Consider the following 26,059-nt stretch of genomic DNA (forward strand, 5'->3'; position numbering starts at 1 on the left):
ATGAGGTTACAGCATTACTAAAAATATTTTTTATTGAAGTATAGTTGATTCACAATGTTGTGTTAGTAAGAAGCTTTATTTAAAATCATCTTTCTCAAAGTTTTAACACTAAAACAAAAGCCAAATGTACCTAAATGAGACCTAAGCTATTCTCAGTAACAGTATAACTTTTGTCCTATGGGTATTATTATTTTCAAGCTTTTTTCCTTTATATGAAACTACTGAAAGGAAAATATAAGTATGTAATAACTCAGATTACCTTGTACATTTATCATTCTATAAACATACGTTTTAGTAATTAATATATTAAGGTCATAAATCAAGTCACTACCCCTTATGTCAAAGGCATTTTATTATTCACTGACTTAGAACCCTTACTTTTATGTGTGCTATGGAGCTGAAGTCAGCCTATTTTGCCTCAAAGGGTGGGAAATATATTCCAAAGTAATCAGTGTGGTTATTTCTCAGTAGTGCAGTTATGGGTAAATTTTACTCTCATCTATATGTTTCTATAATTTCTATACTTTTATGAAGTGATATATGATATATGTATGTATGTATGTCTCTATATATTATATAATAGTTACTTTAAAAATACAAATGGAAGAATAACTTGTAAGTGCTAGACCGTATGAGTACTAGTGACGAAACTTAGTGAATCTAGTGGAAAAAATGAGGAGGTAAGACTGACGTCTTTGGAAAACAAATGTATGCATGTCTGTGCGTGACTGGGACATTGTGCTGTACACCAGAAATTGACACACTGTAACTGATGGTACTTCCATTAAAAAAAATTAGGAAAAAAAAGACTGAGGTCTATGAAAAGTTACTATGGAAACCACAAGATGACTTTATACCCACTGGATATAGAACGGATATTTATTTCAGGAAAAATTATGGCAAAGTTTTATATTGTGATTACACAGATACATAAAAATGCTGATAATATTTTAGGATAGCGTGATTATTAATGGTTTTCTTCCTCTATATCATAAAGGGTGCTATTAAAGCAATTTTGTGATTAAATTGCTTCATTTTGGTGAAGGTTTATCCTATGTTTATCCTTTCAGCAAACTGCTGCTGAGGAAGATGAGAAGGACTGAAAAATCATTATGGCTGATATTTAGGAGGGAACGTGAGAACTGGGAAAAGAAGGCTGTTATTTGTGTCAGCAAATGTTCTGGGAGACTCTGCAGTTTTCTAGGCGAGCCTAATAGTGGCTGGAATAAGGCGGAGGAAGGGGATGGCACCCAGAGTAGTTGAATGGGAGAGGTACTGAGAGAGGTACCGATAAGGTATGGTGATTGTAAGCAACTCTAGACAAATCTGTGGTGCAAAAATAATTTTTGAAAAGAATATGAAAATGAATATATGTATATATGCATGACTGGGACACTATGCTATACACCAGAAATTGACGCATTGTAACTGACTATACTTCAATAAAAAAAAAAAGATTTTATCATCTGTGAAGTCAGGGGAAGATGAAAGAACAAAGCCACCACCAGGTCTGGACAGGTGTAGGACTGCTGGGAGAGGGGAGCAGATGGCTTCCTGGGCACAATCTGTGCACCATGATGGGGCTGGTGGACCACTCTGCAGGCCACGGGGAATCGTGAAGTGAGCTTACACAGAAAACTAAGAGGTGACTGTAAAGCTCCCACTGAGACCAGCAGGAATGGATCACATGGAACTGAGTTTATTCAACTTTCTGAACAAGAGTGAGCTCCACCTGGGAAGTCTTGGTAGCATCTCAAAGGGAGAGTGATGGCAGGACGCTGAAAGGGTTCACATGGTTCTGAGGCAGATCTGGGCAGCAGGGATTCACTAGCATCTGTAAACCAGGGGAGTTGCTGACACAGTCTCATTCTTTGGAATCCTTGAGTTTATGTGGAGTCTCTGAACTAACGGCTTATCTTGGAATATATAGGTCTGAATGAGCTTGTGGTAAGCCAATGTGAACTTAGGTAGTTTTTCATCATGGTGTGAGACAGTTTTTCAGTTTTGAGACTCACACAGTTTGTTTTACAAATTGTGGTTTCTGTTCATGTCTCATTGTTTTTCATTTTGGAAAGATTGTCAAGATACAGTGTGAGGAAGGGATCAGATGGCGCTGGATTGGAGGCAAGGACACCCATGGAGAATTTCAGGTAACACATGACACCTAAAGGGCCAAGTTGGAACCAGACAATCATCATGAGGCAGTGAGCAGGTGACAGATGAGGGATGATGCAGAGGAATTGCAGGGGGATGTAGATACCAAATAATTTTGGAGAGAGGAATAAGGCAGGATAAGAGAGAGGGAGGATTTGGGAGTGACACCAACCTTCTAGCTTGAATGAATGGGCAGAAAAAAAAAAGCTTGACAAAAATATAGTAAATTCAAGGTGGAACTGTTTCCTGTGGACATTCAGGTGCTGCTCAGAGGACACTCATTTGTCACTTCTATTACACTTCCAACAGACGTGTAATAGAAAAGGACAAATCTGACTCCATATTAGCTCTAACCCTGTGCTTTTAGCTCTGTTTCCTGTGCTTAATCATGCTGGTTTTGCACCTTTTATAAAAGAACGTTGCCTAGAGCCTTAAATATACGGGACAGCCCATTGTCAAAGCTCTGACCTTTAAGGATTTTAACCCTTTTCATTCATACAAAGATAACAAATCAGAGAAAGGGAAACAACATTTGTTTTGTTGGAGGTTTACAGGGACACCATGATCTGACCCAGGTGGACGGCTGCAAGAACAAAGGATTCCAAAAACAAAAAATTCCTGCACCAAGAAGTTTGTAACAACCAGCCACACCCTCTCCCCTTTCTAGTATAAAAGGAGCCTGAATTCTGATTTGAGGAAGATAGTTTTCCAGGACATGAGTCTGCCATCTTCTTAGTCTGGTGGCTTTCTGAATAAAGTCACACTTTCTTTCTTTCTTTCTTTTTATTGAGTTATAGTCAGTTTACAATGTTGTATCAATTTCTGGTGTACAGCACAATTCTTCAGTCATACAGGAATATACATATATTCATTTTCATATTCTTTTCCACCATGAGCTACTACAAGATATTGAATGTATTTCCCTGTGCTATACAGTATAAACTTGTTTATCTATTTTATATATTACCAGTCAGTATCTGCAAGTCTCGAACTCCCAGTTTATTCCCACCCAACTCTCTCCTGGCAACCACAAGTCTGTATTCTATGTCTGTGAGTCTGTTTCTGTTTTATATACAAGTTCATTTGTCTTTTTTTTTTTTTTTTTTTTTTTTAGATTCCACATATGAGTGATACCATATGGTATTCTTCTTTTTCTTTCTGGCTTACTTCACTTAGGATGACATTCTCCAGGGACATCCATGTTGCTGCAAATGGCATTATGTTGTCATTTTTTATGGCTGAGTAGTATTCCATTGTATAACTATACCATAAATTCTTTATCCAGTCATCTGTTGATGGACATTTAGGTTGTTTCCATGTCTTGGCTATTGTAAATAGTGCTGCTTTGAACATTGGGGTGCAGGTGTCTTTTTGGAGTAGGGTTCCTTCTGGATGTATGCCCAGGAGTGGGATTGCTGCATCATATGGTAAGTCTGTTTTTAGTCTTTTGAGGAATCTCCATACTGTTTTCCACAATGGCTTCACCAAACTGCATTCCCAACAGTGTAGGAGAGTTCCCTTTTCTCCACAGCCACTCCAGCATTTATCATTTGTGGACTTTTGAATGATAGCCATTCTGACTGGTATGAGGTGATACCTCATTGTAGTTTTGATTTGCATTTCTCTGATAATTAATGATATTGAGCATTTTTTTTCATGTGCCTGTTGATTATTCGTATGTCTTCCTGGAGAATTGCTTGTTTAGGCCTTCTGCCCATTTTTGGATTGGGTTGTTTGTTTTTTTCTTATTCAGTCATGTGAGCTGTTTATATACTCTGGAAATCAAGCCCTTGTCAGTTTCATCTTTTGCAAATATTGTCTCGCATTCCATAGGTTGTCATTTTGTTTTGCTTATGGTTTCCTTTGCTGTGCAAAAACTTGTAAGTTTAATTAGTTCCCATTTGTAAAAGCATTATTTCTTGCCCCAACACCTTGTCTCCCAATTTATTGGCCTATCATGTGGCAAGCAGAATGAGTTTGGGACTGGATAACAGACATCTGTTGAACAGTTTTCTGGGCCAGGCTCTCTTCTAGGGCCTGGGGTAGATTAGGGCATTGTCTCCCTGCCACCCCCAAGTCCTCACCCATGTGGAGATTACACTGGAATGAGAGGAGATAAAAATAAACAATAAACATGACAAGCAAACTATCCGGTGTGTTAGAGGGTGATGAATGTTATAGGGAGAAAAATAGAGCAAATTGAAGGGATTGGGCCTGGCAGGGGATGGCCTGGGTAGCAGTGGTAAATGGGGGGCACTAAGGATAGGACTCACTGAGAACACCTCCAAGCAAAGAACTAATAGAAGTTAGGAACATTCCAGGTAGCGCCATCATGTAAAATTCGGGACACATAGATATATTTGAGTTTCAAGTCAGCAACGAGTGATCTTTTCATGTAAGTATGTCCCATGCAATATTTGGGGCAGAGTTATAACAAAATTATTTGTTTATCTGAAATGCAGTTTTCACTGGACAGTCTGTATTTTTATTTGCTAAATCAGGCAACCCGGTTCCAAACAGACAGAATAGCTTGTGCCAAGGCCCTAAGAAAGGAGTGTGCTGAGGAAAATCAAAGGGCAGGGTGGCCTACACCATGCAGGTGGGGATGGGTTGAGCGTGTGGGCTCCTGAAGTCTGGCCAGGCCCCAGTGAGGGTGTGGCTTCACCATGAATAAGATGGGGCAGCAGCTGCAGGGCTTAGGGCAGAGGGGACCAGAGCTGCTAATTGCTTTTTTTTTTTTTCTTTTTAAATGGAGGTACTGTGGATTGAACCCTGGACCTTGTGCATGCTAAGCACATGTTACCGTTTGAGCTATACCCTCCCCAGACCCTACTTGTTAACAGGATCCCTCCAGCTGCTGAGTGAGGCCAGACTATGGGTGGGGAGCAAGATGACCTCTGGGCGACCTCTGGAAAAGGCACTGTGTGTGCAGAAGGGTGGGTGGTCAAGATTCCTTAGCTTTTTTGTACTTCTGAAGAATATTTTAAATTTAAGAATAAAGAAAGTGAAGAGACTGGGATTGTTTGCAGTTTCGTGGGCATTTGTCTTGTCTGTCTCAAATTAGATTGTAAACTCCTGGAGACAGAGACCCAAATCTCCCCTCCAGGAGTCAGCCAATGCTTTTTATAAAGAGCCAGATAGGAAATCTCTCTTAGGCTTTCTAGGGGAGGAGGCAAAATCGATGATATTAGCATGATATGTAACATTAACAAGACAAGACATTCACAACGTTAACAAGACAACATTGACAGGAGAGAAATCAAATTTCCACAAGATTTTATTGACAAAATTAGAAATATAACAGTAACAGACACGATGTTTTGTGGTATAGGAATACTAGCGGAAAGAACGGAAGTATTTGGGGGATAACATCTTGCTTGGCTGGGGTTCAAAGTTACTGTTTCCTCTCACCAGAATTCATCGCAATTGTTCATCTGTTACTGCTGATCTGTAATGAGATTTTATGTATTTTATCTTTGGAAATGTTTTTTCACACAGCTAAGTACTGACAAATACTGATCCCTCAAGATATGGCATTAATTGAAAGTATTTATCACTTGGAAGGTCTATGTAGAATTTTGCTAGAGTCTTCCCTTGAGGTCTGCCTTTTAGTATGCTTGTTACATTGCAGATAAATTACTTCCAATTTGAAAGCTAGGTGGAAACTCCTCTATTGCACAGATACATGGATTTTGAAATAAGGACATTTCCTTTGCACTTTAATTGAAGTCCAAAAAAAGACTGTTACAACTGTAGTTTCAGCTCAGAACACAGACCCACAGCAAATTTGTATGGGAATGGAGATCACACTTCTTGTTTTAATTTCGACAGCCCAGGAAGTGTATAAGCAATTTAACATTACTTGCGAGTTAAACCTTAGCTGTTGTCTAAATAACTTTACTACAGTATAAGTTTCACATATAAACTCTGTTTTGCCCTATAGTTTTGGGCTTGTATTTCATTAAGAAACATTATCAAATGTGCAGCCAAAGCTGATTTGTAAATTCAGCTGATGTTTGATAATAGTGGTTGAGGGTGGTTCTTCTTATTCAGAAAAAAATTCAATTTCAGCCGTGAGATTAAAAAAAAAAAATCACAATAAAACTTCCCCACTCCTAACCTATTGAACTGCTGTGTGATTGGGCAAGTTAGGATTTCAGCTTTTATTTTATTTTATTTTTTTCAACTGTGAACTTTAATTCAACCAGGAAAATGTAGCAGTGTTTCCTTACCCATAATTTATCTGCTTATGCCTCAGCTACATACAAAAATTTCTCCAAACTACAGTTGCTCATCTTTCTATGACTTCTTTCAATATTCATCAATTTCAAGGATTCAGCTTTTATTTTGACAAAAACTCATGAAACTAATAACCGTTAGGTCCAGACGAAGTTTACTGCTGATACTGCTGGTTCAACAACACATGACAGATTGAAATTTTTTCTGCAAAGCACCTGCTGTTGACTAATAAGATGAGCAACCATTCATTTGAAAGGCGTTACATTTTCAGAAGCTTTGTAAATTTGTCCAACCAAGCCTTTTCCTGCTCCATGAATGTTTTTACCATTGTCAGCTGTAGCACACCTTAACAGTTTCCATTTAGGTTGTACTGGATTTGCATTTTCTCAGCCTCTTTGAAAATGTCCTCGTTACAGCCTAATTCTTTAGGCACTTCAGACTCAGAAGTGGTTTCTCAAATAAACAACACCAGGCAGTATCAGCAACACCGTTAGGCTTATCAAGGGCCAGGGAAGATCACTTGAAAACATTTGCCTTATTTTAATTGGCTGCTAATGTTGCTCCCAATGTCCTCAACTCTTCAGCTGTTATAGCTGAAAGGTCAATAGTCTTAAACAAGTTTATTTTCAGTTACTGCAATAAATCAGTTCAGTTAACTCACCATCAGTTAAATGACTTTTCTTGTTTTCCAACATTTGGAGACTGACTTTGGTTGCAGCCTCATTTTTATTTTTGTGAAAAAATTCTGCTATGATGAGAGATCTCACTTAAAATTTTCCAGTTTTCCTTTAAAAAAACTTTTTTTTTTAATTGAAGTATATAGTCAGTTACAATGGGTCAGTTTCTGGTGTACAGCATAATGTCTCAGTCATGCATATATATACATATTTTCATCTTCATACTCTTCTTCAGTAAAGGTTATTACAAGATATTGAATATAGCTCCCTGTGCTGTGCAGAAGAAATTTGTTTTTTAATCTATTTTTATATATAGTGGTTAACATTTGCAAATCTCGAACTCCCCAATGTATCCCTTTCCCTGGTAACTGTAAGACTGTTTACTATGTCTGCGAGTCTGTTTCTGTTTTGTAGTTGAGTTCATGTCATTTTTTCTTTTCTTTCTTTCTTTCTTTCTTTCTTTCTTTCTTTCTTTCTTTCTTTCTTTCTTTCTTTCTTTCTTTCTTTCTTTCTTTCTTTCTTTCTTTCTTTTCTTTCTTCCTTTCTTCCTTTCTTCCTTTCTTCCTTTCTTCCTTTCTTCCTTTCTTCCTTTCTCTTTCTCTCTTTCTGTTCCACATATGAGTGACTGATGTCTGACTGTCATCTTCCTGTGAGTTGGGAATGTAGTGGTGAGTGCTTAGACTGGAAAGTTCAACACCTATTTTATTGTTTTAGCCAGGTTGCTGTCGCATAATGAACATGATGTTTTGCCATCCAATTAAATAATCTACATTTCTGTGTGCTTTAAAAATGAAACATAAAGTCCACTTTTCATTTTTTGTTGACATAATGGGCATGTGTCAGTAATAAAAGTCAATATAATGTCACAGTGCGCGGCACTGAAACAGCTGTCAAGTTATAGCCTACTCAGTGCAATTCTGAGTGCGCCAAGCATCCGTTCCAAGTGAAGAGTGTTGCATCTGATTTGCTTCAGCTAACTGCAAAAGCAGCCCCAGACAGCACGTAAAAAATGGAACATGGCCAGCAAAGTTTTCTTTATAGATACCACACATAGTTACAAATATTTTTTCTTTTGCCTTGTGATGAGAAATTTTAAGATCTACTGTCATGGCAACTTTCAAATACATAATACAGTATTTTTTTTTTAACATTTTTTATTGATTTATAATCATTTTACAATGTTGTGTCAAATTCCCAGTATTATTAAATATAGTCACCATTCTGTACATTACGTCTCCATGACTTACTTATTTTATAACTGGATGTTGGTACTTTTGACCATCTTCCCACATTTTTCCCACTCTCTACCCCCCAGTCTCTAGCAACCACCAATCTTTTCTTTGTAGCTATAACTTTTGTTTGTTTGTTTGTTTTAGACTCCACAAATAAGTGAGATTATACATTATTTTTCTTTTTCTGTCTTACTTCACTTAGTATAATGTCCTCAAGGTCCAACTTTGTTGTCACAAATGGCAGGATTTCTGTCTTTTTCATGGCTAAATAATATCATATGTATGTATATATATAACATCACATTTTCTTTATGCATTCACCCTTCAGTTTTTTCCCATGTCTTGGCTACATTTAAATTTTTTTCATGTCTTGGCTACAGTAAATAATGCTATAATGAACATGGTGGTGTAGATATCTTTTCAAGTTAGTGTTTTCATTTGCTTTGGATAAATACTCAGATGCAGAATTGCTGGATCATATGGTAGTTCTATTTTTAATTTTTTGAGGAACCTCCATAATGGTTGCCATAGAGGCTGCACCAATTCCTACCAACAGTGCACAAGTGCTCTCTTTTCTCCACATTCTTGCCAACACTTGTTATTATTATTATTTTTTATTTGAAGTGTAGTTGGTTTACAATGTGTTAGTTTCAAGAGTACAGCTAAGTGATTCAGTTTATATATGTATATATATATATGTATGTAGAATATATATTCTTTTTCAGATTCTTTTCCATAATAGGTTATTATGAGATATTGAATATAGTTCCCTGTGCTATACAGTAGGTCCTTATTGTTTATCTATTTTATATATAGTGGTGTACATCTGTAAATCCCCAATTCCCAATTTATTCCTATCACCCCTTGTCCTTTGGTAACCACAGTTTGTTTTCTATATCTGTGTGTCTGTTTCTACTTTGTAAACAAGTTCATTTGTATCTTTTTTTAGATTCCACGTATAAGTGATATCATATGATATTTGTCTTTCTCTGACTTACTTTACTTGTATGATAATCTCTAGGTCCATCCACATTGCTGCAAATGGCAATATTTCATTCTTTTTCATGGCTAAGTACTGTTCCATTCCTCTGTGTGTGTGTGTGTGTGTGTGTGTGTGTGTGTGTGTGTGTGTGTGTACACACCATAACTTCTTTATCCGTTCATCTGTTGAAGGACGGTTATGTTTCAAACCAAATCCAACAGTATGTAAAAAGGATTATATGCCACAATCGAGTTGGATTCATTTGAGTTTCACAAGGATGGTTTAACATACACAAATCAATAAATGTGATACACAATAGCAAAAGAAAGGACAAAAACCACATAATCATCTCAACAGATGCAGAAAAGGTATTTGATAAAATTCAATATCCATTTATGATAAAAAAATCTTACCAAAATGGATATAGAGGGAACATATCTGAACATAATAAAAGCTATTTATGACAGACTTACAGCCAACATAGTACTCAACAGTGAAAAGTTGAAAGCCTTCCCACTAAGTACTGGAAAAGACAAGGATGTCCACTCTCACCACTTCTATTTAACATAGCAATGGAAGTCATAGCCACAGAAATCAGACAAGAAAAAGAAACAAAAGGTATCGAAATTGGGAGGGAAGAGGTAAAATTGTTATTACATGCAGATGACATGATACCCTACAGAGAAAACCATAAAGACTCCACACAGAAACTATTAGAGCTGATAAATGAATTCAGCAAGGTATCAGGATACAAGAGTAACATACGGAAATCTGCTGCATTTCTTTACACTAACAATGAAATATCAGAAAGAGAAAGTAAAAAAAAACTGCTTTAAAGTCACCTAAAAAAAAACCCCATAGGAATAAACCTGACCAAGGAGGTGAAAAACTTATACACTGAGAACTATAAAACATTGATAAAGGAAACTGAAGATGATTGAAAGAAATGGAAAAATATCCCATGCTCTTGGATTGGAAGAATTAATATTATTAAAATGGCCATACTAGCCAAAGCAATCTGGAGATTCAATGTGGTTCTTATCAAATTACCCAGGACATTTTTCACAGAACTAAAACAAATAATACTAAAATTTATATGGAACCACAAAAGACTCAGAACTGCCAAAGCATTCCTAAGGATTCCTAAAGAGCAGAGCTGGAGGCATAATCTTCAGACAATACTACAGAGCTACAGTAATCAAAACAGCATAATATTGTCACACGTACAGACATATGGATCAATGGAAAAGAACAGAGAGCCCAGAAATAAATCCACACACCTATGGTCAATCTTCAACAAAGGAGGCACAAGTATACAATGGAGAAAAGACAGTCTCTTCAACAGGTGATGTTGGGAAAGCTGGACAACCACATGTAAGTCAATAAAGTTAGAACACTGCCTCACAGCATACACAAAAATAAACTCAAAATGGCTGAAGACTTAAATATAAGGCATGACACCATAAAGCTACTAGAGGAGAACATTGGCAAAACACTCTCTGACATAAATTGCAGCAATACTTCCTTAGATAAGCCTCCCAAGGCAAAAGAAATAAAAGCAAAAATAAACAAAGGGGACCTAATCAAACCTGTAAGCTTTTGCACAGCAAAGGAAATCCTAAACAAAATGAAAAGACAACCTACTGAATGGGAGAAAATATTTGCAAATGATGTGACCGACAAGGGGTTAATTTCCAAAATATACAACAGCTCATACAGCTCAATATTAGAAAAACAAGCAACCCAATCAAAATATGGGCAGAAGACCTAAATAGACGTTTCTCCAAAGGAGACATACAGATGGCCAACAGGCACATGAAAAAATGCTCAACATCACTAATTATTAGAGAATTGTAAATCAAAACTACAATGAGGTACCAGCTCACATCAGTCAGAATGTCCATCATCAAAAAAGGCTACAAATAATAAATGCTGGGCAGGTGTGGAGAAAGGGGAATCCTTCTACACTGCTGCGGGGAATGCAAATTGGTGCAGCCACTATGGAGGATAGTATGGAGTTTCCTTAAAAAACTAAAAATAGAGTTACCGTGTGATCCAGCAATCCCACTCCTGGGCATATCCAGAAGAGCTGAAAACTCTTAATGAAAAAGATACAAGAACCCCAGTATCCATAGAAGTGCTATTTACAACAACCAAGACATGAAAGCAACACTTGTTATTTTTTCGTCTTTCTGATAATTGCCGTTCTAACAGGTGTGAGGTGATATCTCATTGTAGTTTTGATTTGCATTTTCCTGATGATTAGTGATGTTGAGCACTTTTTCATATACCTGTTGACTGTCTGTATATCTTCTTTGGAAAAATATCTATTCAGTTCCTCTGTCTGTTTTTTAAATCAGACTGTCTGGGTTTTGCTGTTGTTGTTACTTGTTTGGGCTTGTTTGTTTGTCTGTTTGTATTTTGCTATTGACTTTGTGAGTTCTTTATATATTTGGGGTAATAATCCCTTATCAGATATATGATTTGAAAATATTTTCCCTCATTCTGTAGGTTGCCTTTTCACTTTGTTGATGGTTTCCTTTGCTGTGTGGAAGCTTTTTAGTTTGACGTGGTCCCACTTGTTTATTTTTGCTTTTGTTGCCTTTGCTTTTGGTATCAAATCCAAACAATCATCACCAAGACTGATGTCAAGGAGGTTATTGCCTATATTTTCTTTTAGGAGTTTTATGGTTTCAGGTTTTACATTTAAGGCTTTAATCCACTTTGAGTTAATTTTTTGTGTATAGTGTAAAATAGTGGTCCAGTTTCATTCTCTTGCACATGGCTGTCCAATTTCCCAACACCATTTATTGAAGAGACTGTCCTTTCCTCAGTGTATATTCTTGGCTCTTTTGTCAAATTAATTTACCACATATGTGTGGGTTTATTTCTGGGCTCTCTATTCTCTTTCACTGGTCTATGCAATTGTCTTTATACCAATACCATGCTGTTTTGATTACTGTAGTTTTGTAATATTGTTTGAAATTGGGAAGCATGATGCCTTCAGCTTTGTTTTTCTTTCTCAAGATTGCTTTGGCTATTAGGAGTCTGAACCAATAATTTTATTTCTAGAAAGTTATCCTAAGTTATTATTACTCTAAATAATCCACAGAAATTTGTGGATAAAAATGTTCATCATATTTTTGTCCAAAATTGTTTAAAAAAAAGAAATAATTAAAATGTCCAGCATAGGATATTTTAAAAATGTGGGTAGATTTATAAAAAGAATACTTTGCAGCCATTAAAATCTTATTTTAAACTCTCTAATTAAAAGGCAGATATTGGCAGGATGGATTAAAATGTAAAGGACATGGCCTATCTATAAAAGACTCACTCTAGATACAAAGGCAAAATAGGTTAAAATTTAAAGGATAGAAAAAGATATTTCACTCAAATAGTAGCCAAAGAGGGCAGCAGTGGCTATATTATCAGACAAAAGAAATTTTAAGGCAAAAAAGGTTGCAAAAGACAAAGAAGTACTTTTATATATTGATGAAAGTTCTAATCCATGAAGAAGATACACAAATTTATAAACATACACACACCTAACAACGAGTTCCACTAAGTGAAATCTGACAGAATTGAAGGGAGAAATAGACAGTTCTACAATAATAATTGGAGAATGTGATATCCTGTTTTCAATTATGACTAGAACAACCAGGTCTATTAAGACTTAAAAGACATACAGAACACTCTATTCAGCAGCAGCAGAAAACATTCTTCTCAAGTACACATGGGCCATTCTCCAGGGTAGACCATATGTTAGGCCACAAAAAAAAAAAAGTCTTACTACATTTTAGAGGTTGAAGTCATACAAATTATCTTTCCAACCACAACGGAATGAAACTAGAAATCACCAATAAAAGGAAAACTTGGAAACTCACAAATACGTGGGAACTAAACAACACACTCAAAGAACTGACATGACAAAGGAGAAATCACAAAGGAATTTCACAAAAAAGCTTCCACAAAAAAACTCGTTATAGCTAATAAATGAATTCAACAAAGTTATAGCATACAAAATCAACACACAAGATTAGTTTATTTCTATATACTAGCAATGAACAATCCAAAAGTGGAAATTAAGAAAGCCTACACTAGCATCAAAAAGAGATAAATTTATCCAAGGCAGTGTAAGTCGTGTCTACTGAAAACTATAAAACATTGTTGAAAGAAAATTTGAAAGACCTAAATAAAAGGAAAGACATTTCATGTTTATGGATTGAAAGGCTTCATATTGTTAAGATGCCAATACTACCCAAAGTGATATTCAGATTCAATACAATCCCTATCAAAATCCAAACAATGTTTCCTGTAGAAACAGTAAATCCCATCCTAAAATTCAAGAGCATCAAACAGCCAAAACAATCTTTTAAAGAACAGAACACAAGGACTAACACTTTTCAATTTCAAATCTTGATAGTAAGCTAGAGTAAGCAAGATGTGTGGGGAAAAAGTGTGGTACTATCATAAGGATAGACAGACCGGTGGCTCAGGATTGAAAGCCCAGATATAACCCTTCTCATCTATGGTCAACTGATTTCCAACAAGGATGCCAAAACCATTCGAGGAGAAGAATTGTCTCCTCAATAAATGGTACTAGGAAAACTGGACATCCACAAGCAAAAGAATGAAGATGGGCCCTAACCTTACACCATATACAGATATTAACCAAGTGGATCAAAGATACAAACTTAAGAGCTAAAACTATAAAACTCTTAGAAGAAAACATAGGGGGAAATCTTCACGGCCTTTAATTTGGTGATAGTTTCTTAAGTATGACACCAAAAGAACAGGCAACAAAAGAAAAAATTAGACTCCCAAACCAAAAACTTTCATTCATCAAAGGACATTAACAAGAATGGCGAAGAGATCATCTATAGGACAGGAGAAAATATTTGCAAGTTGTATATTTTATTAGGGGCTCATACCCAGAACATAGAAAGAACTGCCACCAGTCAACAATAGAAAAAAAAGCAACCCAATTTAAAAACAGGGAAAACTTGAATAGACATTTCTCTAAAGAATATATAAAAATGTCAATAAGCACATGAAAAGATGCTCATCACTAGCTATTAGGGAAATGCAAATCAAAACCATAATCGTGGTCACTTCACAACCATTAGGGTGGCAATTACCAGAAAAGAAAAAATAACAAATGTTGGTGCAGACGTGGAAAAATTAGAACACTGCTGGTAGCAATGTAAAATGGTGCAGCCACTGTGGAAATCAGTTTGGCAGCGCCTCCTAAAGTTAAACACAGTATGACCATATGACCTCACAATTCTATTCCAGGTATATATGCTCAAAAAGAATTAAAAAACAAGGACTCGGTACTATATTCAATATCTTGTAATCACCTTTAATGGAAAAGAATATGAAAACAAATATATCTATATATATGCATGACTGTGACACTATGCTGTACACCAGAAACTGACACATTGTAACTGACTATACTCAAAAACAAACAAAAACAAACAAAAAACTCAAAACAGGCATTTACACACCAATGCTCATTGCCGTATTATTCCCAGTAGTCAAAAGGTGGAACCAAACCAAATGTGCATCCTCAGAAGAATGGATAAATAAAATATGGTATTTATACATACAATGGAATAGTACTTAGCCATGCAAAGGAATAAAGTTCTGACACAGGCTACAACATGGATGAACCTGAATATATGAAGCTAAGTGAAATGAGCCAGAAGGAAAAGGGCAAATATTGTACGATTCCACTCACATGAAGTATCTAGAATTGGCAAATTCATAAGGACAGAAAGTATATTAGGGGTTACCTATGGCCAAGTGGGCAGTCAATGGGGAGTTATTGCCTGATGGGTACAGTTTCTTTTGGGGTAACGAAAATGTTTTGAATTTGTGGTGATGGCTGCAAAACAAATTGTGCATGTAATTAATACCACTGAATTGTACTTATATATGATAAAATGGCAAATTTTGCTATGGGCTGGATTGGGTCCCCCAAATTCATGTGTTGAAGCCATAACCCCCAATGTGATGGTATTTTGGAGATGAGACTTTTAGGAGGTTCAGATCAGGTAATGAGGATGGGGCTCTCAAGGTGGGATAGGTGCCCTTGTCAGCAGAGACCAGAGAGCTTACTTCCTGCCCTCCCTTTCTGCCACATGAGGATACAGTGAGAAGGCAGGTGTTTGCGAGCCAGGCAGAGAGGAATCCATCACCAGGAACCCATTCTGTCGGCCCCTTGATCTTGGACTTCCGAGGCTCCAGAACTGTGAGAAAGAAATGTCTGCTGTTTAAGCCTCCAAGTCTATGGTAAGTTTTTACAGCAGCTTGTAAGACATTTTGTGTTGTATATATTTTACCACAATTAAAAAAAACTTAGTTGTATTCCTGAATACAAACGGCAAAGAGAAAAATCACATAACAAAGATCGTATCATTTACAAAAAAATGAAAATATAAAAATCACCCAGGATTAATCTAAAAAAAGGCACAGTGGCAGGTGGCAGTGACCCCTGTGCTCAGTGGTCTTCAGACACTGCACATGCTTCTTGCAGGCTGCTTCTTCTAAACATGCACAGTTCATGTTTTCCCAAAATCTAACTTGAATTCTAAGTCTCACTTGCCTCATTTTTGACAAGGGGGATAATAATGGACTTGGATGAAAAAGCTAATAGTCATTTCCGAGCAATGAGAATACGAGTGAGTTTTACCTTCTCTTTTGTGTTTTTCTGTTCTTCCCAAATTGACTAACATCAGAATGCATTACGTTTTTTTTTAAACTGAAGTATAGCCAGCTTACAATATTGTGTCAATTTCTGGTGTACAGCATAATGTTTCAGTCAGATACATACATCCATATACTCCTTTTCATATTCTTTTTCATTATAGATTACTACACGATATTGAATATAGTTCCCTGTGTACATTCTTCATAATCAGAGAAAATGACACTGGTGATTAAAAATATGTTTAGAATTTACTCTTTTCTCTTTAATCCCATTTGATCCCTACTCAGGTCTGTGTGAGTCCCTGGAGGAGCTTCCAGTTTCCTGGTCCTCTGGCCTTTCTATGCTACAGTTCCTCCAGCATCGCATGTCTCCACACACACCTCCTCCTCCTGCCCTTCCACCCCTCCTGAGGTCCCCTCCCCCTCGTCCTTCCCTCTATAGTCAAGTCAGTGCTTTCAACTTTCCTCCCCGCACCTCCTGTAACCTCCATCATCGTCCCACTTTTGTAAATGCTTTCTGCTCTCTAAATCCCTCCCTGCAGGAGGGGGGCAGTGTCCCTCCATCTAGTGCCCTCCACTGTGTCCCACAGAAGCCCTCAGCCGGCTCAGTAGCTTGGCTTCTGACCGCCGTCACTGCTGGGAGGCACTGTGCAAGTCCTCAACTCCTGAAACCTCATTTTTCCTCACCTACAAAATGGGAAAGTAACTATGTCATCTGGATGTGATGACCATAAAACAAAACAATCAGTGCAACTCAGTGAGGACAGTATACCTAGCCTATATCAAACACTAAATAATTTTAAAGCAAATTGAATCAAACACAGATTTTTAAAATTGACGTATAATCAGTTCACAGTGCGTCAGTTATTTCTGGTGTACAGCATAATGTTTCAGTCAAACAGATACATACATAGATTTGTTTTCATATTCTTTTTCATTATAGGTTACTACAAGATAATGAATATAGTTCCATGTGCTCTACAGAAGAAACTTGTGTATCTACTTTACATATAGCAGTTAGTATCTGCAAATCCCAAACTCCCAATTTATCCCTTCCACCCCCTGCCCTGTCACCATCAGATTACTCACTATGTCCGCAAACACAGATTTGAGGTCAGACGAACCTGTGTTCGAGTCTCTGCACAGCTGTTTCTTAGTCACAATCCCCAAGATGCTTTTTTAGCTTCTTAAATCGCAGTCCCTCACTGACAAGTGGGTGTAAGTGTGACAGCACATTGACTCTGCTGTGTGGTACCCTGCATCAGGCACTGTGCCAGAAGGCAGGGGTGCAAAGACGAGGGTTCCCATTGTTGGGGGCACACAGCCAGGTAGGGCTTGGATGCGGTCACAGGCTGGGCTGTACACTGGAACCCCCTGGGCAGGTTTTAAAAATCCTGATGGTAGCTCCCCCCATAGTATTTTGACAGCCCTGACGGCAGAGTCCCCAAACCAGCACAAATGGAGTGTTTTCAAGGTTTTCTAGTATGTAAGGCCTTTTTTTTTTTTTTGCCTGATTAAATGTTTTATTTTGAGATAACTGCTCTGTCTTCTGAGCAGAGTCTGAGGTGTGGCCTAAGCACAGTTCAAGAGCTTCCTGGAAACCCCAGTGAGCACACAGGACAACCACTGCTCAAAAGTCAGTCCCGGAGAACTCCCTCTTGCCTAATTGGTGTGGGACATTTCCTCGGTGACTGCTGTACTGAGGACGCAGAGGTGGGATGGTCTCCAGTCCCGAGACAGGGCATGCCAATTCCCACACACCTTATGTCAGCTCAAAATGAGCCAGAAGTTCCACTGGAGCACTGAGGGGTGGCCGGCCTGGCTCCAGTCTTATCTGTTTACAACTGATAACAAGAAAGAGGACCTTCCCCAGACCAGGGGGTCTGCCTGCCCACCACGGGGAGCCTCCAGCCACTCCCCAGGCAACCTCTTCCAGCCGGGCCTTGTTCACTAAGCAAACACAGGCTCCTCGGGTAGTGAAATGCAAAACTCTTTTCATAAGACCTTTAAGTAAATGAGAGCAAGTGACAGAGTGTTTTATCACCCCAAGGCCATCAGCCCTTCCTTTCCCTCCTCAGAGCTGACTTCAGAGGTTTAGCAAACAGCCAGAGATAGGACATTCATGGCTATTTCTAGCCTCTCAGCCCTGTCTTTCTGGCAAGACACTTCCTTTCCTTCTTCTACAGTTTCATCTATTACAAGATGCAAGTTTTCAAAACCTTATTTGACATGGGAAATATCATGATATCTGAGAGTTGCTTTGAAAAACCTCAGAGGGGAAAAAGTGTGGGGGATGATAAAGGAAATCAGCAAAGGTTGATACTAAATTGTTGAACCCCAGTTTTTTTTGGGTCATCGTCCTAGCTTTTGTGTACATTTGAAAATATAAAATGCAATGAAAGAAACTGAAGGGGAAAATCAGATTTGAGCAACACTTGTAAAACTTTAATATTACCAGAAAGATTTGGATTCAGTATCATCCTATAAATTGAACAGTTTTAAAACTTTTCATTCAAAGAAATATAATACTTTTGCTTATCTGTGATTTTTGTTGCTCATAAAAAAGTTCCTATTGATTTAAAGTCATAAATGTACTCACATTTAGATATAACTAAATTATGCAATTAACAAGTAATACTCATTAAGTCTAAAAGTATACTTGTCGTGACTCCCATTATAGAAGTTTCATGAAGGGCTGAGGAGACAGTCCCTGCAGGCTTTGTTGCCACTGAGACCCAGTTCTTGGGAGGCCACACGGCAGCCAGGCTCACCCAGTTCTTGGTTTACTTAACAGCCTTTTTCATTAACTTCCCATTTCAAGGTTTAAAACATTAAATCAGTATCAAAGACGATTTCATCTTTGGAGAAAGCAGGCTATGTTTAGAAAGCAGTTCTAAAATCATAGAGCAATTTGTACCAGAGTTGCAGGATGTCCTCTGTGCTGCTGAAAAAAGGATCTCGGTCACTATTTTGGCAATTAGAAAAACTGAAATTAGCAAGTTCCAGAAGAGCACCCCCACTGACAATCACTCCCCTCTGGGATTCAGAGCAAGCTGCTCACCAGACACTAGCGGGTGGCAGTGACCCTGGCACTCAGTGGTCTTCAGATACCGAGTGCCCTGCAGCCTTCTTAATTTCTGTGCATTTGTTTGTCAAAAATCTAAATGCCAAAAGTTTTGGGCTTAAACTGTAAGCCTCAGTTTCCTCGCCTTTTGCTTTGGGGGGTAATAATCGTGCCTCCCCAGAGGGGCGCTAAATTAAGGGGGTCATTATTATGACATATTCGCCACTGTGCTGGGAAAAGAAAAGGACCAGGTGGTGAAAATACTGATGAATCCTCAGAAAGCAGGTTTTGAACTATCTCCCTTTAAATTCATGTTCTCTGCTCAAGACTTTTGGGACCCAAGGCTGCTGGCCACATCCCACACAACAGCTCCCTTCTCCTGCTGGGCCCCCTCACCATTTTTCAGTATAAGAAGTGTGCGATATAAAATCTCCATTTTCCTATGAAAACTTATTTGTTCAAATTGGAGTTTTAATTTTTTGTTTATTTGTTTTTTGGGGGAGGGCAAAGCTTGTTGCCTTGGTCACCGATGTTTTGCATCAGGGGTTGACCGCTCAGGCTGCTATCAGCACTGTGAACACTGCTGGGGAGAGAATCAGCCTGTGTCTCCACCCGGCGCCGCCCCCATCACCCGCCCCCTGCCGGGTCTCATTGAGGGGCTGGTCCTTGAGGTTCTGCGCTGGCCCTGACTGTCACAGCAGACCACTGCCTAAGGGAGTTGCCCAGCAGAACTCAGAGACCTCACTGCGGTTTCTCGTTGTTGTTTCTCGGCCTGGGGAGAGGGTAGGAGACACCTGCATCTTCTGTACTTATCCGTCTTGTGTTCTGATGCAGCTATTCCAGGGTTTGTGGTAAAGATACCTGCAAATACAAAAACTCTTCAATTTCAACTTCCTTGGAATCCATCTGCAATGTATCCATGAGAGAAGGAGCCTTTTATACCAGACGTGTCAGTGGGAAAATGACCCGGAGGCACTCTGTTAGGTAAGGACATATGTCACCCAGATCTTATAGCCAAGAGGGGTGTTCAAGAGCCTCGAATAGATTGCAGTGCGCCTACAGCGTTGCTTCTCATCAAGGGGTATGTACACTTTCTTGGTCTCAAAATCTTTCTAAGGACTGACAACATTAATCAAACTCTACAAGTTACAAAATGGGTAACATTTATTATGCATTAAACATATACATTTATATACTTATATATTTGTATATGATTGCATGACATTTTATACATATGTAAATTTATGCTTATACTTTTTAATATTTGAAACTTCAATAATTTTCTTTAAATATTCCAGGCTTCTGTTTCTGATCAGTTTGGCATTAGAGATGATCCACGTGGGAAACAGTAAGAAGCATTCTGTTTATAGTCTCTTGGTTTTTATTGTATATTTGTTTCTCAATCACTATTAGTCTCACGTTTTAAATTTCTGAAAAGGTTATCAAAGAGAGAAATACAAACGCAGTAGAGAAGAAATCAACAATGCTCCAGCTCAGAAGCTCCAGCAGAAAACACTCAACTGGACCTTGAATAATTTTAGGGAGATGAATGACAGCGCAGACGGCTGGAGGCCGCGGGGTGCATTTCCCCACTCCCCGGCTTTGCAGGAGCGTAAGTCGCGATGCTGACACAAAGGTCATCTCAGTCAGTGGACTCCGAGTTTAGGATCTGGAAAAAAAAAACAAAACAAAAACAAAACCCTAGGATAAATTAAGGATCAAAAGAAAAACCCAAGAGATAACATTTTATCATCTTCAAATGATGATACGCTATAAAGTAAAAAATATTTCATAGCTAGGTGTTCTTTTATTCTGAAAAAATGTTTTACTGTTTCATTGGTAAAAGTTGCATTTGCTCTTAAATGCCTTTTCTCTGTAGGTCCAGAGCAAATATCCTAACCTAAGATAATAGCGGACCTTTGCTAGGTTTATTGCAGACTCTAAGGCTCCAGACCGCGGTCCCCAGGTCGTGTCCCTCTGGGGAAGGGGCGGTGGGGGCGGAGAGGGATTTAAACTTTTTTTTGGCGTCTTCGCACCCGTGGGTGGTCCCCGCCAGGAGGCCTGTGTTTAAGCACTGTTGTGGGAACTCACAGCCTAACTTTACCATGTGAAAGGAAGGAAGAAAGAAAACCCTACTTGCAGGGGGCAGGGGTTCCCCGCCTGTTATAGGGCTCGCCCCGACCCGCTTGCACCGCCGGTAGTTTGTTTTTAATCCTTAAATTAACAAGCAGGGTTTACCTGAGCAAACACTCTTAGCAGGGAACTAATTTTATTGCCTTCCCGGGGCGATCTCGCTCGGCGCTCCTCGGACATGTCAAACGGAGAGGGCCGCGCGGAGCTGACTCCCAGACGACCCCACAGGTGCGCCCCCGCGCCCGCGCTGCTGCAGGAACGGCGGCACCTGCGTGCTGGGCAGCTTCTGCGTGTGCCCCGCCCACTTCACCGGTCGCTACTGCGAGCACGACCAGAGGCACAGGTAGGCGCGGGGTTGAGCGGGCTGGAGCGGGGGCAGTGGGCGGGACTAGCAGTGCGCCGGGGGCGGGGTGAGGGGAGGTGCGAGGGGCGGGACCTGGATGCTAGGGGGCGGGGCTGGGGCGCGCTCCGGGGCAGGGGCGCGCTCCGGGGCAGGGCCATGGCGGCGCGCCGGCCGCTCTAACGCCGGGCCTGGGCCTCCCCAGCGAATGCGGCGCCCTGGTGCACGGAGCCTGGACCTTCCGCGGCTGCCGCCTCTGCAGGTGCGTCTTTGCGGCCCTGCACTGCCTCCCCCGCCAGACACCCGGCCGCTGCGGTAAGCGGACCCGCGTCCTGGGCTCACAGTCCACACACGCATGCATTTGCTTCTTTATAATATGGATCCATAGAAATCTACCTGTGCCAGGAGACACAGGAATGAGCAATCTGGGGCCATTCATTCCTGGAGAAAGTCACATTCGCTGTGAATCACATAATTGTTTTTTTTTAAAAAAATCAGTATTACCATTTAAAAATTCATTCCTAAATTTGCCATATCTCAATTATTGGGCTTCATCGTGATGTCCAAACAGTGTCCTTTACAGAGAGTAGAATTTGGGGCACGCACAAGCTGGTAAACAGAGCCACCCCAGGCAGACAGTTTCCCCAAACTAAATCTCTGTCGGATTTCTTTGCATGACATCAACACCACGTTCTCAACTGTGGCATGCGAAGGACACCCTGCGGCAGGACGGGAACAGGCCTGCGCCGCCAGGCGCTGCTCTTCAAGGCCACCGCGTCCGTGCCCCCTGGGAAGGAAGGTGCCTTGTACCCACGGCTCAGGCCTGCCGCGTAAATAGATAAAAGCCAGCGGGGTGTGGAGAACATGCGGGGTGAACACTCATTTTGTGAAGATTCTCAGCAGTTTCCAACTCAATGCAAATGTCTCCCTTGTAAAACTGAGTAAGGAACACGGATTTCCTAGGTCCGAAAACAGCCGCTCTGCTGAGATGGCGCCTGGGGCAGGGCCCGGAGGCACAGGTGAAGGAGGCACGGCCCTTGCACCCCTCGTCCTTGCTCCGGCCCCTATTCAGTAAGCGCTGGCCGGGGCAGCGGAGAGGGGGCACAGCTGACGGCAGCACAGCCCTTCAGCCCCCTTTGTTAGCCCTGGGCCTTGTGGAGCCCCTCCGCCGGCTCTCCTGTTCCTCCTTGCACCATAGGCAGCTCTGGGCAAATCCCACAACCTAAGGCACACTCAACGGTAGCACAAGCCTCCAGTCTCACTTCGCATCCCCTTGTGCACTGTCCCGACCGCAATGGAGGGCAGCTCTTGTGGGGGGAGCCCTTCAAGCCACCTTCCTGCTCCCACCCTCTCGGGGGGATGCCCTGGTTGGGGCCATGAATGGAGGACACAGTTCATGCATGCTCAGCTTTAAAGCCACCTTCTCACCCCTCCCTACCCCTTCCTCCCCTTTGGGGAGGATTAGCAGTCTAGGGATGCTCCTAATGGGGGTGCAGCCCTTCAGCCCCACATCAGCCCCCCTTGTGCACTGTCCCAGCTGCAGGAGAGGAGCAGCCCTTGTAGGGTGGAGCCCTTCAGCCCCGCTTCCTGCTCCCCCTTCTTCTCAGCCAGCTCTGCGTGGTGCCAGCAGTGCCTGTAGATGCGAGTGTGTTTATGGGACAATGTCCTGCTCCTCCTGCCCTCTCCTACTGGGCTCTCCATCTGCTGGTCCTGCTCACTGGCTGCTCCTTCCATGCCCCAGAGAAAAGAGGACACAAATGAAGGACTAGGCATTGGAATTGCAGGTGGTAGCTGTGTAACCCTGCAGGTGAAGTCATTTCCCGCTTGTCACTGGGGCTGCCCGCAGCGATGTGGGGAAGGGGCTGGCTGGGATAGTTTCCAGTCTCCTAAGCAACGCCAGCTCGGGCTCAGAAGCAACAGAGCAAGGACTGGGTCCCAGGATATCCGCTCACAATTTCACATTCTTGGAAACATCAAGACTGGGACTGCTCTCTGCCAAGGACAGTGACAGTGACTCCGAAAATATGGCTTCTGCTTATCAAAGTTGAACAAAATAGTGCAGGCATCTTTCAGAGTAATTTGTCACTTGCAAAAAGGACAGTGACGGATTGTGCTCTGATCCATTGATCATGCTTTGGGGTGGGCGACAATGGTGGTGGCTGTGCTGACAGCGGTCATGGTGATGTGATGACAGTGATTGTGATGATACCTGTCTGTTAGCTCTCAGCATATTTCAGGCACTTTATACACTTAATCCCGTTCAATTCTCTTATTAACAAGCCTATGAAATAGTATTATACCTTTTATGTATGAGGAAACTGAGGCTCAGAGTGGTTAACTCCTCCAGCTAGTAAACAGGATGATTCTTTTTTTTTTTACTTAAGAGGTAATCACCAGGTTAGTTGTTAATTTAGAAACACTATGATGTTTTATAATAACATTTAAATTATTTAAAGATACTATAGATTAACATACTATATTGATATAAACATTGACATAATGGTAATTCATATATAATTAATGTTAATCTGTGAATAAAACTGCTACCATTCACAGAGCACATAAGCACATCCCTGAACTATGTCAAACACTTGATTTTTAAGTTGAGATATAATTGCCGTATGACATTGTATTGGCTTTAGGTGCACAACACAGTGATTTGTGTATGTTAAGAAATGATCACTACAGCGAGTCTCGCTAACATTCATCACCACATGTAGTGATACTTTTTTTTTCCTGTGATGAGAACTTTTAAGATCTAATCTCTTAGAAGCTTTCAAATATGCAGTACTGTACTGTTAACTATAGTCACCACGCTGCACATTACGTCCCCAGGACTTATTTATTTTATAAATGGAAGTTCGTACCTTTTGACCCCCTCCACCCATTTCACTCCCTGCCCCACCTTTGGCAACCACCAGGCTGTTCTCTGTATCTATGAGTTTGGTTTCTTTCTTTCTTTTTTTTTAGATTCCACAAAAAAGTGAGATCAGATGGTATTTGTCTTTTTTGTCTAACTTACTTTGCTTAACAGAATGCCTTCAGGGTCCACCTATGTTGTTGCAAATGGCAAGATTTTCTTTTTTTTTTTAATGGCTGAACAATATTTTATTATATATATCTCACATTTTCTATATCAATAATATGTATTGCACATATATCTCACACTTCTTAAATCTATTCATCCATCAGTGGACACTTAGGTGCTTCTATGTCTTGGCTATTGTAATAATGTGCAATGAACATGGGGGTGCATGTATCTTTTCAAGTTAGTGTGTTCATTCCTTTCAGATAAACACCCAGAAATGGAATTGCTGGATCATATGGTAGTTCTATTTTTAATATTTTGAAGAACCTCCATACTGGTTTCCATAAGGGCTGCACAAATGTACATTCCCACCAAAAGTGCACAAGGGCTTGGGGTCTGATTCTGAACCCCTTTACTATTCTGTACTCTTCCTATAATTATCAGTATAAAATGAAGGGTTTTTTTTTGAGTGTTTTTTTAAACACTAAAATTTCATTATGAATATAATCATAACTTTTATTGGCAAAATCACATTTTTTATTAAACTTTTCTCTGAGCCACTGAGTAGATTTGCCCTAAATATGTCTTTTTTTAATTGAATGAAAGAATCTTTAAATTCTATAGTGCTTTACATTTTTCAAAAGTTTCACACATGATTTCATATAATACCATAATAAGCCTTTTATTTACCCCTACCTCTTATTGCCCCTCCCCCTCCCCTCCTCCAGCTGTTAACCACTAGTTTGTTCTCTGTATCTGTGAGTCTGCTTCTTTTTTGTTTTATTCTCTAGTTCGTTGTATTTTTTAGATTCCACATATAAGTGACATCATACAGAGTTTGTTTTTGTCTGGCTCATTTCACTTAGCATAATACCCTCTAAGTCCCTCCATGTTGCTGCAAATGGCAAAATGTCATTCTTTTTATGGCTGAGTAGTATTCCATTGTGTGTATGTGTTTGTGCCATGTCTTCTTTATCCATTCATCTGTCAGTGTGCAGTTAGATTGCTTCCACACCTTGGCAATTGTAAATAATGCTGCTGTGCACGCAGGGGGTGCATGTCTCTGTTTGAATTAGTGTTTTTGTTTTTGTTTGGATATATACCTAGCAGTGGGATTGACGGGTCATATTGTAGTTCTATTTTCAGTTTTTGAGAAACCACCATGCTGTTTTCCACAGTTGCCGCACCAGTTTACATTCCCACCAACAGTGTATGAGGGTTCCCTTTCCTCCATATCCTTGCCAACATGTGTTATTTGTGTTCTTTTTGATGATAGCCATTCTGACAGGTGTGAGGTGGTACCTCACTGTGGTTTTGACTTGCATTTCTCTAATAGTTAGTGACATTGAGCATCTCTTCATGTGCCTGTGGGCCATCTGCATTTCCTCTTTGGAAAAATGTCTAGTTACTTCTTCTGCCCATTTTCTCAATCTAGTTGTAAGGTTTTTTGAAGTTGAGTTGTATGGGCTATTTATGTATGTTGGATATTAACCCCT

The 26,059-nt window shown here is 39.9% G+C and overlaps 1 protein-coding gene across 4 annotated transcripts in view; it reads left to right on the forward strand.

Moving 5' to 3' along the window:
* The first annotated feature begins 521 nt into the window (after positions 1-521).
* LOC105090756 (cryptic protein) overlaps positions 522-26,059 on the forward strand; it is a 30,494-nt gene continuing 4,956 nt past the window's right edge. Inside the window, exons 1-7 of one of the 4 annotated variants that reach the window (XM_064484655.1) lie at positions 522-3,204; positions 15,436-15,581; positions 19,897-20,046; positions 20,361-20,410; positions 20,501-20,674; positions 21,424-21,538; positions 21,741-21,850. In XM_064484655.1, coding sequence (XP_064340725.1) covers positions 2,962-3,204; positions 15,436-15,581; positions 19,897-20,046; positions 20,361-20,410; positions 20,501-20,674; positions 21,424-21,538; positions 21,741-21,850 — 988 coding nt within the window. In that variant the 5' untranslated portion in view covers positions 522-2,961. The remainder of the gene's footprint in view (positions 3,205-15,435; positions 15,582-19,896; positions 20,047-20,360; positions 20,411-20,500; positions 20,675-21,423; positions 21,539-21,740; positions 21,851-26,059) is intronic. The other 3 variants (XM_064484657.1, XM_031451172.2, XM_064484656.1) reach the window with 3 other exon arrangements.

The sequence above is a fragment of the Camelus dromedarius genome, chromosome 4 (assembly GCF_036321535.1).
Source record: "Camelus dromedarius isolate mCamDro1 chromosome 4, mCamDro1.pat, whole genome shotgun sequence".
Taxonomy (NCBI): Eukaryota; Metazoa; Chordata; class Mammalia; order Artiodactyla; family Camelidae; genus Camelus; species Camelus dromedarius.